The following is a 17,115-nucleotide window of genomic DNA, read 5'->3' as shown; positions in this document are numbered from 1 at the left end:
CACCAGAGAAATTAAGGTCATGAGAATGCATTGTCAACAAATGAAGATAAAAAAGAGCTGTTGTTTGGGGAAAAAAAAATGTTGTTGCAAGACGCTTTTGAAATTCTACATACTAAATTCAGAGTCATGTTGATGATTTATTCTAATGTAGGAAAACATCATCAAGAGTGACAAGCAAGCTAGTCACTGTCTAGTCACCTGCCAGCAAATATTTCATAAAGACTAAAAAGGCTGGTACTGCCTTGCTGAGCTGACACTAATTATTTCAGTATACATGGAGCTTTGGGATTCATGTTAATTCTCAAGTCTGTCTTTAGTTCAGACTCATTCCACTGTGTAAACTCAGCAGAGCACAAATTATTTGACCATCCTTTCATAATCTGTCCCCACGCTCACTTGCCAATTATATAAACTGATCCAAATACCTGCTCTCACAGGATCCCCATTAGGGAATCACAAGCCAATTTAAAAAAAAAAAAAAAAAATCATTTCTGGGTACCCTCTTTAGATAAAATTGTTTTCATCAGTGTACAGAAAAAAATACCTTTCTGGTGCTCAAACCCTCTCAAGACGAAAACTCTATTGGATGTCATATATTGCATCCCATAGGAAGGATGAGCTCAACAGTACCTACCAATATCCCGACTAGCCTGAGAAAGTCTCCCACTGCTGCATCATGATGCTGTTTCTTTGTTCATTACACACTTAAGTGAGTATTTTTAGAACAACATCTAGATATTGAACAGTGGTGTAGTGATCTCGCAGCAGCAGCGTTCAGACAAACACAAACCAGCAGTCACCTTGGTGGTGTGAGTTAGTGTGAGACAGGACTGGAGAAACGTGGCGCTGTGTGTGACTGAAAAAGACCGTATTTGTCTGCTCTGTGAAAATTCACCTCTGGAATTGGCTCATTTGCAGTAAAAATAGCTGCATTTTTGCTTCCAACCATTGCAGCCAGTGGATGCCTGTCCTCCACAGGTAACACAGATGGGACCCACGGTGGCCTCCTTGCTGCTCTGCCCAACTCTCAGCATCCAGAAGGTCCACACAGCTTTGGAGCCACCACTCGGTTCCACATACTGTTTGGTTTCCCTATACTGTATAGTTTGGAGGTGACTGCTTGCTTCATTGCACTTTCAGATGACGAACTAAAATGTGCTAATAGATGGATTTTTATCAAACTATAAACCCTGCAGCAATGATTCTCACTGAAATCAGTGCCTACAGATAGCTTTTTGCACATGTTTGTAGGATGTTTGAGTTTGTACGTTTGCAGTAAACCAAAAAGTGAGTGTGGCTTAAAATTGCAGGGGCCTCAGAAAATACTTTGATGATTTTTTTGTACAGCGTTCTTGGGCATTGGTTTTGGAGTGGGAGTTTTTTTGAGAAAAATAGCTGAAAATTTTAAAATTCAGAGGATAGTATTCTCGATGGATCTTACCTCAGATGAAGAGGATGTGTCTTGCAGTCTTTCTGATTTATCAAAGTTTAATCATTTTCTGGTGGGAGTGCAGGTCACCACACAGTTAAAAAAGCTTGTCTTTGTTAGTTACCTTGTCTGTAGTCTTTCCAGAAGTAATGCCTGGAATCTGAGAAGGGCACAGAGTATTTAAGTATTGGGACTCACTGAAGAGCCTCTCCAAATTTACATTTCATTAATTCATCATGCTATAAAGCAGAAGTTTTCTAATAATGAACCAGACTCTTCAAGTCCAAACCATGGTCCCACCATTTCCATTTTTATGCCACACCATTTTAATGTATTCAGCACCAAGGAATGCCATGGGCAGAATCAGTAGTTTTTAAAAAAAAAAATCACAAAGAAGGATTCAAAGGTGCCCCAAATAACGAAAATTGTTTGCTAAGTGAGATGTGTTACACTTCCCAGGCTGTGCGGGGTGATGTGTATTTGGGATTTGTGTTCAAAACCCAGGTTTTATAAAAAGGTCGTTCCTCATGAAGCACTAAGAAGTTGAACTAATTCACCTTTGTAGCCATGGAGGTGGCTCTCCCCCTGCTTGTGGTTTGTTTGGCTTGGCAGGATACATCTGCAGAACCCCAGACTGCAGGTTACTGTAGCCCTACTGATGCCAAGGAGCAGGGTGACTCTGTACAATAAAACTGGAGCCGTGACATTGGCTGTAAAGGAATTCTCTCTTTTTTTGTGTTCTGGTAGGTTACATTTATTAGAAATTTGCAGAAACTTCTTTACTCCAATGTGCTGCTAAATCTCCCTGCAGCTGGTGTAATGAAGACGATATATTCTGGGAGGCATCTTGATTTGAGAGTGACAGCTCCATATATTTGTGAGAATGAAGTGGCAGCAGAGTTGCCAGTAAAGCATATTGTGTCTTTGTGATGCAGAAATATGTCATGTTAATAACAATAATTTTCACAGTTACATGTGACCATTTGCACGCAGAGAAGCGCCGCGGTTGGGAGAAGTCCTAGGAAGCGAAGAAGAAGCTAACTGGTTTTGCTTCCTTGTTTCCAAAACAGCCGAAAGGTCGGAAGACCGCGGCCGGAGAGGCGGCGCCGCAGCAAAGCGACACTCTGCTCCCGTGGCGCCAGCATCAGAGCGCCAACGGCCTGCGGCGCCAGAAGCGAGACTGGGTCATCCCACCCATCAACGTGCCAGAAAACTCCAGAGGACCCTTTCCACAGCAGCTGGTTCGGGTAAGTTAAAAAAAAAGAAACAGAAATAATCATGCGTAATGGTAATCTTGCAGTGGGTCTAGTGAAGGTAGTGGGTGTGGTCCAAGCTCATGGCATGGGAAGTCTGGCTCGAAGCACAGGCTCTCTGCACCTCCTCCCTCGTGCAAGAAAAGTTGCCTTTTACACACTGCTCAAATGCTTCTTTTCCCAAGAGACTTGCCCCAGTTTTCCCTCGCCCAGCTGAACGGCAGCCTAATCGTCTCCTTCCAGCCAGTCCCTCAAGAGATGCTGGCGTCGCTGCCAAGATGGCACTTTGCCCGCGCTCTCATCCAGAAAAAGGCTGCAGGTGTAAAGCTGGGCTGGGTGACACCCAGCGACAAGGGGTGCTGCCTCCTTCCCTGCCTTCGCAGAGCCGGAGTACAGATGCGTGATGGGGCTCGGGCAGGTTGGCTGCCTGCCGCCGCTGCAGATGGATCCCTCATCCTCTCTGTGTTGCTAGTTCCTTTCTTTACCAGGATGATCTCCGAGATCAAGTTTACCCATGTGGTTTTCTGTGATGATTATTGGATGACAGGAAAAGAAAAAGAAGGGAAAGGGGCCTTTGACAGACACATTTGGTTGATATGTTATTGCTGTTGATAAGTGTTAGCAAAATACAAATACATGTTGCTATTCCTCTTGCGAGTGCTGGTTTCAGTTTTTGGAGCGGTAGAAAGATTAGCTGTAAAAAAAAAGAATTCCCTGGCAGACTTTTTCAACTCTTCCCTTGGAAGAAAATGGTGACAATTATAAAATTTCAGAACTTATTTTGAGCAACAGCAGTGTGTCATTGGCATCCCTTCTCAGGAAGTTCACCTAGTCAGCTTGAAACAGTGCCTGGATCCAAGTGAGTTGTCAACCATTACCTGTTTCACACTGATTAGCTGATGCTGTTCTGTGCAGCCCCTGTCTGGGAGGAAGAAAGGAGCTTGCTGAGTCCTTTAGAAGTTCAGGTGAACTTTGCAGTGAGTCATGCAGTGACTGAAGGTGCATGTTTCCAATTCACCAAGTGTTGGGTAAACCTGAATTGTTGATGTCATTTCTTTGTGCAATTAGGGAAGTACGACATGGAATAAAAAAGTAGCACCTGGCAAATGTTTTTATATCTGTTCTGGGAAAACAGGGAAGGAAGACAAATAGTCTTTGTGCGGTGAGCCAGTGCTGGCTATGGTGTGACCCATGGCTGTGTTGTCCTACTAAGTTAAAGGAATGTCTGAAGAGGAGAATAACCTGATATGTCAAAAATATCTTCCCAAATCAGATTAATAATTTAGATTAGTTTCTGAATTCCTGTGAAAATGAGCAGAAGATTTGCAAAATGAACTTACACCCTGTCCCACTCCCTGCTGATTTCTTTTGAGCTTTGACTACACAGCGAGAGGACAACTTGGCACCAGCTTACCACGGCAAATTTGTTGATTTATAAAGACTGAAACCTCTGTGGCACTTTTCCTCCCCACAGCCTGGTGATGAAGCAGAAGGACTCAAGAATGCAAAACTCCAGTATTAATGAAAGTGACAAATAATACATTTTATATAGGTACAGAAGAATTGATATGCATCACTTAAACTACCAGTAACCTTGGAAAGATAACCTAGCTAATGGAAACACAGAGCTCCCAGCTCTTCAGCAATATGTTCCATTGCGGTTTTTAAATACAGATGCTAAAGGAAACACGGGAAAAGGTGGTGTGAGAAAGAAAGAAAGAAATGGCTTACAAAGGGCTGCTTTCATCTGACATACAGAAAGTATCGGAATGACAGGGAAGATGGTACAAGGAGTGCAACTTGATTAAGCGTGAGACCCCTGATGTTTCAGGCTTGGGTTGCGTCTCTGCTCATCTGCAGCATCTGGCCTGGTTGCTGGCCCCTGAACATGAAGCTTGGGTGATTCCTAGTGGGAGTTACAGCTTCCCTTCTTAGACTTTGCTCTTTAATTATCCAGAATAGGGCAAATCAACATCTTCAAAGACCAGCACTACCTGACTGTTTCCATCCACGTAATCTTCAGATTGCCCTGGAGCATTCTGCTGTCTCCTAGATCTAGGTAACGGTTTTGATCCGATTTCCCATGCTTTTGCTCACTGGGCACTGAATATTTTTGTGTCCATCTGCTCACAAACTGGAGTTAGAAGTACACATGATCCCATTTGTACAGAAGGAAGTCTGTTGCGGTTTTCTCTGCTACTGAAACCTAACACTAATTCCTGGACACTGAACTTTTTGTGGTCCAGAGAGCCCTGCTTGAGCTTACGTTTTGTAGGTACAACTAACAGTAACGAGTCCCTCCATTATGCTATCTTTGGTTCTGGTTACCTCCAGAAAAGGAAGGAATGATATGAAAAATCTAAATATTAAATGAAAAATCTAAATATTAAAAATCCAAAAAGCCTTACCAGAAGTACATTTTCATAGTACCGCTTGCTGTTTGCGTTTTTACAGGTCAGACTAATTTGAAATGCATAGGCAAATCTTTCGGGTTGCCTCCTACTCTTGCTTCCTATTGTGAAGGTAAAAATTCCATTTTATGGAAGTTGATTAGTTACTTGTCAGTATTTTTAGCAAGGCTGTGCCTGAATGAAGTTTAAATCATAGCAAAGGTGAATGCAGCTTGATGGCAGCCGAATACCTCGAAATGCAGCCCTATCTGGTTCAGCTGGGATCAACTGTAATTCTCTGCTCATTAAACCATTTCATTCTGATAAAATACATTAAATGAAAAAGTTTTTAGAAAAAAGAAGAAAGGAAGATGTCACAACATTATCCCTGCCAAAAAAACCCTCTGTTAATTACAGTGTTTTTTTCTTTCAAAGGAACATCCGTGTCTGTTCATATGCATCAACCACAGTAACTGGGAAATATATTTCAGAAAAATAATATGTAAAAAATAATAATAGGAATTTCTGATTAGTTTTGGCTGCTGAAAAAATGTACTTTTTCTTTAAAGAGTTTAAATAAACATCTGATATAAGCTAAAATTCATCTTTATTGGTATAAAAAATGTTTTGCAAATTTGGTTTTGTCTTTGAGCTGAGAAAACATCAAATTTTATTGACATATGCCTATTTATTTTGCAAACAATTATGAAAATCTTGGGTTTAATTTCCTTGTGCTTCACTTACACCTTTGTGTTAGGAATAGTATTTTACATGCCGTGAAATATTTTACTGTAGTAAGGATAATTTCATTACTAATTGTCAGATATTCTCATTATTATAACTATGAGGTCTATCAAAATGCCTGTTAAAAATACAAAACCAATATGAAGTCCCCCTTCTTCTCCAAGCAAATGACTCACGCAGCCCCACTGATCAACTAAGATAATATATTAAATAGTTGTGCCCTGGCTGAGTACCATCTATTTTCTGTGACTCATACTTTTTAGCTACATGTGTAGCTAATTCTTAATTATCTATTATCTAAATTATTATTAGTTAATCTTCTATTTCATCCATTATTGAACTTCAAAAAGCATCTCAGTTTTGGATCCACATGCAAGTCTCCAGGTGCTTCTAACAGGAATCTTGAGTCAGGTGTCAAGGCTGAAGTCTTGACCCATCTCATTGGGCTGCATGAAAATCATTCATTCAAAAGCCCAATGGTTTGTGCAGGACCAGCCCTTGGTCATGGCGTGGTTAGATAACGGGCTTCTTTATCAACCGCTGCAACTGTATTCACACTTACGAATGCTCCAAACTTCCAACTTCAGGACCTTTTTAGAGCTCTTATGATCCGCCTGTCTCAACTCAGTCTGCACAGACCCTAATTTTTCCAGTTTGCCTTTATTGCATTTGGAACTGAAAAATATGGTGTTTGTCCATTAGATCTCTCACAATAAACAATTTGTTCATTCTCATTATGCCTTCATGAGAATCCACTGAGGATGACCAAGACAGGATCGTGGTGCTCTTACAAACAGCCTTGATTGCGTGCTACAGGCACAGCATGCTCTCTCATATCCAAGCACTGGTAATCTCAGACACGAGAATACTAGAAATAATCTAATGTGTATAATAGGGAATAAGAGGGAAGGATGCATTTTATGTAAATTTAATCAGAAAGTCCTGAAGTGGTTTGGAAAGTTGGCAGAATATAATATACCTGAAGACTCTTGCGTTGCTTCTTAGCAGCGGTGTTGTTGATTGGTTGGGTTTCGTGTGGCACCGTGCATGTTAATGGAGCAGAGAGCTCTTCTTAGCACACTAGAAAACCCCGCGGTGGACCCATGGGTGGGTTTAGCACACGTTAAGCGCTACAGCGAAATTGGATACTTAATATGAGAAAAGTTGATAGCGCACTCAAGAGCTCCACAGCCTATTTGTGCGCTGTAGCCCATCCTGGCACAGGAAATAGGTGTAATGGGGTAGTTCTCCAAAAATCTAAAATCCCAGGGTTGGAGATACACTTGAGGTATGCTGAGCTACGAAATCCCTGCCAGCTTGGACCATCAGCACTCAATATTGCCATTTCGTTGCTCGTCATGGCTATTTCAGCATGCACCTTTGCAGTGTTTTAAATAGTTTTATTGTAGGAAATCCCTCATGCCTCCTCTATCAACCACGTTGCTTACTGCTGTGAAATTGGCAGTTCAGAATCCATTAACTCCCAGCTGCAAGACAGATGGCATCTGTCTGTGGTGAGAGAAGGTTTGTTGAGAAAAGGCCTTGCAGATGCTTCCCAACGGATATCAGACCTTACTTTTCCTGAGAGACACGCAGACAGCTTTGATTACAAATAGGCCTAGATCTTCCTTGTTCTTCATGGGAACAGGTGTTTCTTTTGCCTTACCAACCAAAAAAAAAAAAAAAAATCAGGTTTTCAGTACATCTTGTCTTTGGTACCCCTGTGAGCATCACCAGCTGAAATTCAGAAATGAGGCGATTTGGTCTTTATTGGGACAGCGATAAGAAGGAGCAAGTCCAGAGGCTGGAGAAGAAATGGGACGTTCTACAGGTTGTATTGCTCTGAAGAGGCACAGCCTTTCTTTGAAAGCTGGTTAAAGGATGTAGATTGCAAGAGCTTTTAGCTCTTGACTGTGATTTCATGCCACAAACCAACCTGACACCAAAGAGAGAAAGATTAACAGGAAAATGATTCATTAAGCGTTCCTGTTGCTACGGTCTTGGCTCCGGTATTGATCTGTCTTCTGCGTGTGCGTGCGTGTTACCAACCCAGGGCTCAGCACACTTGGAATGAATGGAGCAAGGGAAATACGACACATCGCTACTGTCTGGAAACGTCCATTTGAAATTTCTTGTAAACGTGCAGTTTAAAGCAGATTCCTAAATATATGCCACACTATATCTATTCTTCAAACTACATTCCTTTGTTTGCATTCTCCCTGGCGTATGAAGATGTCATTCTTAATCTCCAGCATTTCACAGAAATAGAAGGCCAGATCCTGATGGAAATTCATGCATCTCTGCCAAAGCTGGTGGGGCTACACCCGCATTTACCCTTTGGGAATCTAGGTCGGAGCAAGCAGATGCCCAGTGCTTTGTGGGCTTTACATGCACACGCACATACAGCATTATGGATTGAAAAGTGCAGCTACAGCATAAATGCTCCATTTGAAATTCTCTTACAACAACATTCAAGCCTATACTGTAATTATACATATTGTATTTCCTTGTATTCAGACCCATGGGGAATTTATATTGTCCTTGCTAAAGCCAGAGGGACTGAAGGAAAGCAGTCATTTAATGATTCAGCTGTCTTGGGCTCTATGATTTAATCAATCATATGAAAGAAATTTTTAGATTCTTTGTGTTTAGAGTTCTCTTGTCTGAGCAGAAAATGTTCCCTTTTTGAATTGCTTTAATAGCTGTATTTATGCAGCTGAAAGTTCCTTAAGAAATGAAAGTAAAATCAAATTGCTGAGAATGCCTAGATAATTTATCGGAGAATATTCAATTAGAATATATTAATATTTTAGATTTCCATCATTAATTTAATATTCAGAGATTTAATTTAGTCGTTGAATTGCTGTAGTGCCATGCGTGGGTAGATTGTTAGGCTGAGTGCTTAAAACACCTGCCACAAATGGGTGAATCTCACTTTGATTCCCAAGAGCACAAATGCCTTTCTACTGACATAAGTCTTGCAGCAAAAACTCAGACACTAAATCTTGCCTGTGCTCTGCATTTTTCATAATTGCAGAATGGAATAATACAATCTTCTAGCAGAAATAAATGCAAGAACCTTGTTTATTTATGCATTCAAATCCAGACTGAAGGAGAATTTGGTGCTTTGTGGTTCTGAGTTTGTCAGTGTATTACTGAGGAATTTCATTTTGCCAGCCCAGCCTTGTTACTTACTCAAGGAGAACCGTCATAAGTGAGGTTGGGATTTTAAGGTGATTGACACTTTGCAGACAAATATCAAGGACTCCCATTGCCCAGTTCAGCTAAGAGTACTGCCCTTGAGATTTTGCCATTTTCCAGGATGCTTTGGGAATAGTAAGTGGGGAAAAAAGCCCCACTGAATAATAAAAGAACACTAAATCATGAAATGCCATGTGATTTGGAAGTGATAAATTTCCATCAAATTTAGTCCCAGTTACATGAAGGAAATGCAAACGATTTTTAAATTTCCTACACAACATAAAAACTGAGATTCTCAGAAGCCACTGGCAGCAATGAGGCTCCTCCCACTCTGATTGGGGAGTATCAGCATGAAATTTCAGAAGTCTCGAAATTAATTGATAATATTTCTGGCTTTCTTCAGGTTTAAGCAGAATCTCAGGATGTTACTTTTTTGGTTGATTGTTTATAGTATGGGTTAAAGTCAGGTCAGGGTCCAGGTGCCATCATTATGGGATCAGCGTTTGTGCTTGACACTTGGTGTCTTAAAAGTTCAATCCAAGTACATGGATGATGACCTACTGTTGGTACTAATGCTGGTGAGATTTGTGCTAATACATCCCTAGAAAGGAAAGTCGTCACGTAGCTACCATTTTTTCAAGTATGAAAAACAGAGAAGTTAGGGAGAATGAAGGACAGCAAAAATCTGGGGTGCAGTGAGTCAAAACAAGAGGGTAACTGGGACAACAGACCTTTGGTCTGACCTTACGTACGACATTTTAAACTGTTTTGCAGTCCTTCCAGCCTCCCTGTGAGGCAGTGGGGTGCGATATACTGCAGATATTTGTGACCCTACCACCAAGTGCTACTTGTTAAATAAAAATTGTGAGTTAGATCCATACAGTCTCTGCTTAAGTATTTTCCTATACAGGATCTGATCTTTTCAACCTGTTTGCATAAGTGAGGATTGTCTTTCTTTCACAAATAAGAAACCGAGGCAGAAAAGATGAGTGGCTCTGTTCAAGACCACAGAGCTGTTGCCATGGCCATGAGCAGCGCTCTCTGGTTATCGGCATCTGGGCCTGTCCTTGGATTATCTGAAGAATCTCATAATGGACTCGGGTTTTATTGAGTATTCTAAATGCTTTTGTTGATGGTTATATTCGGCCGCTTCATTTTGCGTCTGAGTTCAGCTGCTGCATCTGTGCGTCAGTTCTGCTAATGTAAGGCTTGTTTTTACAGTGATTCAGAAGTGTTTGTCCATCACTATCCAGGGACTAAGCAGCAAGTCCCTTCCTCTGCAGGCCCTCGGTCGCTTCTTCCACCACCACCCCCATCCAGCCCTTACCTTTTAGCTCCTGCTCCAAGTTCACCCCGGGAGCAGGAAACGTAGGAAGCACAGAAGGATAAGTACCCCTCGCCTTGAACTGTCGTACCAGGAATACTGCAAAATAGTTCATCAATCACTCCAAAGAGTATTTAGCTGTAATACCCCATTGCACATATTGCAACATATCATTACATCCCCATCGTCTCCAGAAAGTGAGATAACTGTAATAGCCGCTCGGTATGGCTGTCATTATGTGTAGAGGCAAAGACAGGAAGGCATAGGCAGAGCTAATGTACACAGCTCATGAAAGCTATTGGAAATCTGTAAAGACAGAGTATACACAAAAACAGTGGGTTAATTTGCTTAGAAAAAAAAAAAACCCTTTTGTTTTGCTCATGCCTTTCGAAAGAAAAATAGTAATAATGAAAAAAAAGCTGAGACACGAACAGAGACAAAGAACTTGCGATCTGCCTGTTTGCTGCAGTAGTTCATTATTTAACACTCATCACCCACATTAGTAATAGGTTACTGTGGGACTTGGCTTCCTCGATGAGTTGAAATGGAGTCCCAAAGACACAGTGGCGCTGTGTGGGTGTGAGTTTGGATTTGCAGAATGATGGTGCAGATATAACCTTGACAGCTAGACGGTTGCTGAAATTCACTGTATCAGGCTGGAATGAGATAGGAAGCAAAAAAAATCCATCCACGCTTAGTCTTTCCTTACTATTGCGTATGTTCTTCCTCGTCTGCACCACTGAAGAATTAAATTCAGCACCCTGGAATTTCAGATGTCAGCTTTTAAGATTTTAGAGAATTTACTCTTGGGATAATTTTAAGCTTTCACTGCTGCAGTTAATTGTTTTATTTATAACTGCTGAGATTTTCAGCAATAAAGGTGTCGCCATCTAAATCCTGTCGCAGCTGTCTCTAACATGGGCTGATGAGAGGTGTAAGCCATGGTTAGGTGATAGGGCAGCAAAGAGTAGATGTGCAGCAGTTTACCACGGTTTCATTAAAGGCCCCATTTCTTTTCAATTTGTTCTTTCCCATAGCTCTTACCATATTTTTAATAATTACCAGATTTTTAATAACATTCATATTTATTGCTAATTTCCTTAATTTAAAGAACATTTTCCTCCTATCCGAACAGTCAGACAACTTAAAAACAAACAAACAAAACCTTGGATTATATTAAGGGAAACATTTTGCCCAAGGCAGTTTGGGTATCTGCAGATGGTACTAAACATTTTGGCCCTTGTTCAGCAGAGATTTTAAGTACGTGCCTAAATTTGAGCCTTTAAGTAGCTCCAGTGGCTTTTCTGAGTCTGTTCATTGACTGGAAACTAAGGACATGAATAGTGCCTTACTGGATTATGACCAAGCATTCAGCATTATGCAGTACTGACCTCTTTGGCCACGCTTATAGTTTTTCTTAGATTCCTGATTTTCTTTACATTTCTCTGCATGTCCTGCAGGCACACAGAGACCACACTTCCAGATGTACATACAACATCCAAGCCTTTGCATATGTCATGCAAGCATATTCCTTTTGTCCTAACAGACTCCAAGCCAGCAGCCTGCCCTGAAAAGTCAGGCGGTAGATCTCAGTTTCATATTTTTTGGCACTAGGTAGAGAAAGAGAGCTGAACTTCTTTTCCCTTCATAAACCAACTGAGATTCATACATCCTCTAAAAGCCCCTGCAGCAGCTGGGCAGCTTGAGCTCACCTCTGAAGAGGGATGGGTGTTTGGCCACAGGTGTAGGAGGTTTTGTCTTCCCCTCTGTGGAGAAATGAGATGTGTTTGACTGCAGCTGACCCTGACTGTGGGTAATCTGTGGAAAAAGCCTCTAGGAAGAGCAGGGGCTGTTTATGCTTCATTAAGGAAGAGGGAGACGTGCTGATGAAGGACTTCAAGGTGAGTGACATTTCAGAGTATGGTGTAGGGCTCAGTTAGAAGTGGCTGGAGGGGAAAGCAAAGCAAGCTGCCCTGGCCAAAGCTCAAGTGCCCTGTGTGAAAAAGAGCAAGCTAGTTTGCTAGTGGAAATGAGGAATTGGTGTGGCTTCTAGTGTTGTTTCAAATGGCTGGAGGGCTGCTGAGCGTGCACCCAGCCTCACGTGGCCCGGGCGAGGCCCCACGCTGCGTGGGGTTGTGCTTCATCCCTCATTATTCCTGGATGTCCACAGGCAAGTGGGGAGATAGCAGCTGGGGGATGAGGACTCAACGTGGGCTGTTATTCTAGTGAGATGATGTTCTAGAAAACTTCAGTGTAATATGTACAAAGGGTCTCTTCGCTGCCTCATGTCTGTGCATGGTTTCTGGGATGTGTATATGTGTGTCTATATATATATGAATATATATATGAGATAAAGCTGGAAGAAAAGTCATGCAGAGTATTCAACCTTGTCGTAACAAACCACCCAGGCATGCCCTTCCCTTACAAAGTTTTACATGAGTAATTCCACTCTGGGACTGGGTTTTGGACACCAGGACTAAACCTCTATGTCTCAAGTTATAAACCCTAAAACCAAAAGTTTCTAGTGTAAATATTAACAGAGCCTTCAATGCCATCGTGCTGGCAGGCATTGCTGGGACAGTTCACCTTCCTGCCTCCTGTTTTCGCTTGTGATCTCCACTCATTTTAATCAGAGCACTACATGACCTGAGGAGGCTTTTGCATCTGTGCTTGGGTTTATAGCCCTTTCAGGCTGTTTTGCTGTTGATTTATGTGTTTGATTTGTGCTTCAGGGCTTTAAGAGCTGTAAGATTTATTTAAGCAAATAAGCTAATTTTATTGTTGAAAAAAAAAAAAGGGGGCAGTTTAAGGAAGGAGAAAGGCCATTCAGGCTGCTTGTTTGTCTCCAAAAAAATGGAAGGCACGGATTGCGTTGTGAAAAGACTGGACATAGGACTCGTGGTTTGCCCCTTTAGAGGAACTGGCAGTCCGTGGTCCTCCAGCAGCCCCCTCTGCTGATGAAACTCCTCTGGGGGAAGAGGTGGGGCTGCAGTGCCCCCAGTACTACAAGATTACAAAAAAATTCAGTGGCAATAGCCAATTTTCTCTATTTCCAAGTCACTGTGGGAAGTGTGCAGCTAAAAGGCAGTGTTTCTGACTGCACTGTAAGCTATTTGGAGTTATTTCTGAAGTAACATCACTGAAAGGGAGCATATTAGTAGAGAGAGGGAAAGAAATTAAGATTAAGGATCTGCACTAAAACAGTGTTGCTAGTTAATTCCCAGCCCTCTGAAGGGATTTCTGAGAGTTGGAAAACAAAAATAAATGTTTGGCCAGTTTACATTTTCAGTGGTGTGGTTTGCAGTGAAGTGATGACACAATTTACTTACCAGTAAATGACATTCAACTGCATCTAACAAAAAGAAATTAGAGTAGAAGAAACAGACCATCAGAGAATAAATCTTTTACGGAAGATTATAGCAGTTATTTATTATTTGAAAGCAAAGAATTGAGAAGCAAGGTGGCAGTTTTCTTTCAGTGATGGGAAATGCACCCTCTAATGTCTCCATGGAAAAAAGAAAATGCTGCACCAAAGCATTCACATTCAGCTTGATGGCAAAAACACTGTTCGTTAGCATCTGTTTTTGCAGGGAAACTCCTGTTAAGAGAGGAATTTAAATATCGGAGGAAGCATTTCCAACAACTATCTGGGTTTACCGAATATTTTTCAGACAGTGTTATGTTTATGGCGCAGATTTTTGTATGCTAAAGGAAAAGGCAATTCAAAATTTATGAAACAGCTGCTGTGTCTTTTGAGCACCTAAGGGACAGAATGACACAACATATATGTATTTCTGAAGTCATTAAAAGAAAAAAACCCTTTCTGTTATTCCTTTTGAACCATAACCCATAGTATCTGCGAGTATTAAAACGTTTTCTTATAATTTTTTAATTAGACATGAATACAAAATTGAACTTTCAGGTATAACATGCTATTAGGAAATCAGCTCTTTTTCTTCTCTTTCTGTATCCATCCAGTTGTTAAATGTCCCCCTCCCTTTTTTTTTTTTTTTTTTTTTTTTTTTTCTCCCCAGGACTCTTTATGTAAGCAACCTTAGCTCTTGATTAATCAGTAATTAGGGAAGGAGTCATACTGATTTCAAGTCTCTAGTATCATACTCTCCAGCAGAAATTCAAAACTGAAATCTAAAGGAAAGCCGTAATGTCAATATTATGCTATGTCTAACCGTATGATGACAAAATCACATCAGTCATACCAGGCAATATCTATTTATATAGGCACAAATCTGTCCTGCTTGATGTTGGGTGTAACATAATCATAATTCTCTCCCACGGCTGCTTTCCACACACATTCCCCCTTATTGCACACCTTTGTCATGATCGGCATTCAATATTTCACCTTAAAGTTTGCTACGCCCGCTGTCATCTGACACTTACTGTTTCACTTCACTTCGTGTTTGCCAAGCAGTTAGGGCCTAATTCAAAGTTTAATGAGCCCTCATTAACCTCCGTGAGCTTCGGATCAATCCCTTGTAGTCTAATATGGTAATAATGCCAGGGTATTATGGAGTTAAAAGCTACCATACAGTGGTCTGAGGATAAAGTCACTGCAGGCGTGCAGCTTAATGGGGTATTAATTGGATAGAGGGTATTCATAAGTACTGAGCACTGAGTGTGTATATTGTTGAAAGAAGAGAATAAATGCTGAATGGTATGATGTTAAAGTAAGGAAAACTTGAGTTTCCCTTTGTGTTGGTCTTTATTATAACTAGACGTCGGGCATTTGAGGAGTTAATGCAGAGTGGGGAGAGTTTTCTGCCCCAGGTTGATGGGTGCTGTCACTCACAATTCATCTTCTCCCTTGTAATCCTGTTCTGAAGTTCTGCCTGCGTTGGCTCCATCAAAATCGTTCTTCGAGAAACAAAGTATTTGCAAAAAGGTGGTAGCACTGGAAAGGATTCATCAAAGGGAGCTGCTAATTACACACAACAGCTTTTTCATTTCCTTTTTTCCTCTCTGGGATAAGGTACTTTGAAAACATCATTTAAAGTAACCTAAAATGTTGTGTTGGCTGAGCTCTTGACGCCAGCGAGCCCGCTGTGAGCGAGCCATCGAGGCTGGCTCCATATTTCCGTGGTCTGCTTGTAACATTCCCTTGAGGCTGTGCTGATAGAAGACCTACCCCAAGGCATGTCAAAGCAGCCCGTATTAAATATTTTATTCTGTTTTCTCCTTTTTACCTTGTCCAGATTTAAGAAAAAATTCTTCATTCTTGGAGATGCTGCATTTTTTAAGAGCCACAAATGGGAGCTGCTGGGGCCAGGGCTAGGGGAAGGCTGCCTGTGTAGTGGAGCCGTGCGTGGTCCTGCTCTCCAGACCCTTTCTGCTGCAGCCTTCCTGTAACATATTTTCTTTTCGCCTCCCATCACCCCTCCAAAACCCTAACTCATGGCAGGGCTCGACACCCAGCCGACCCGAGCAGAGGCAGAGCTTGCCCCTGCCTGCCTTGCCCAGGTGACGTGTCTCCGGGATCGGGGTCAGAGCGCTGCCGTGCCTCGCAGCGGGGTTGTGAAGACAAACACGTCTCTGTATTTCCTTGTGTCGGGAGCAGCGTGGTGACGGAAGCTGCATCTCTACCTCGGGTGGTGTGCGGGGGAGGATCGGGCACAGCAGAGAATTAATCTTCGCTGATTTAGATTCCCTTGTGGGCCGAGGGGAGATGGATACCTGGGTGCCTTAGCAAATCCTGCCTCGTGTCCAGATGCCTTTAAAGTGTGGATCTTTATAGCTAAGGACTGATTCCCATTTCTTCTCTGCTGTGTCAGGGGATAGGCCCTTAGGATAAAGAAAAACAGAAAGTGGGAAAGGCCCTCCTTGACTTTTTATGCCGTTTCAGATCTCTAAAGGTAAAAGGCCTTGAAAAACAGAGCGTAAACATGTGGGAATGTCCACAGGGCAGGAGGGAAGCTTGGTCTGGGGCTGCAGAGCCATTCCAGTGCCCTCCCAGTTCCTCCCAGTAACACAGAATAAGGGAGACGGCGGGCTCAGACACAGACCTCTGAGGAGTAATGACGTGTGTGGGCAGAGGGAACCCCCACCCTGGTTCCCAAACCTGCTTGGGCAGAGAGAACAGAATCTCCTGGCAAAGCGGGTGGAAGCGGCCAAACCACAGCACACGGGCAAGGGGCTGAGGGCTGTGGGCGCTCTCTGTGCCAGGGATGCTGGGTGCCACCTTCTCCCTGCCCTGTCCCAGGGATGCCGGGTGCCACCTTCTCCCCGCCCTGCCCTCCCAGGCTGCGCTGGCTCCCGCCGCCGTGGCGGGGACACCCGGCTGCTGCCGCCCACATCTAGCTGTTACCACGTGTGCAGCCGTCAAGGGTTTTGAGATTTTGGCATCATCTTTTCACTGGAGAGGGAGGAATGATTCTTTTCACTTATTTATCCTAGATATTCTCTGTGCTTCTTGCTTTTTTTTTTTTTTTTAAAGAGCTATTTCTTTGCTTCTGCGAAGCCACAGAAGTATCAAGTCCTGTCTTCCCCCATGCAGCCAAACACTTTTCCCTTTGGGCTGGTGACAAGTCACTTTTTCTCCATATAGCTAAGGAAAAAAGAACAATCACATATGTAACCATTATAGAAATGTTTTTCTGGAAACTCCCAATACATGCTAGCTCCAGAAGACATGTCCCAGTTCTATTTTATTTTTAAGCAAAAGGCTGTGTAGTAGTTGTCTCAGTACTGCCTTGTGCCAGCCTACGGTTCTCAGCACCAGTTCTTGCCTTTCCTAATCCCATATGTGAACATATATGCTAA

General features: G+C 42.3%; 1 protein-coding gene across 1 annotated transcript in view; it reads left to right on the top strand.

Moving 5' to 3' along the window:
• The window catches only part of CDH4 (cadherin 4), a 458,999-nt gene that overhangs the window by 295,054 nt on the left and 146,830 nt on the right, over positions 1-17,115 (top strand). Inside the window, 1 exon segment of the mRNA XM_026862164.1 lies at positions 2,500-2,676. Coding sequence (XP_026717965.1) covers positions 2,500-2,676 — 177 coding nt within the window.

This window comes from Athene cunicularia (genome assembly GCF_003259725.1).
Source record: "Athene cunicularia isolate RWA chromosome 20 unlocalized genomic scaffold, athCun1 chr20_part1, whole genome shotgun sequence".
Taxonomy (NCBI): Eukaryota; Metazoa; Chordata; class Aves; order Strigiformes; family Strigidae; genus Athene; species Athene cunicularia.
The sequence above is the reverse complement of the archived record's forward strand: the minus strand, read 5'-3'. Positions and strand labels throughout refer to the sequence as shown.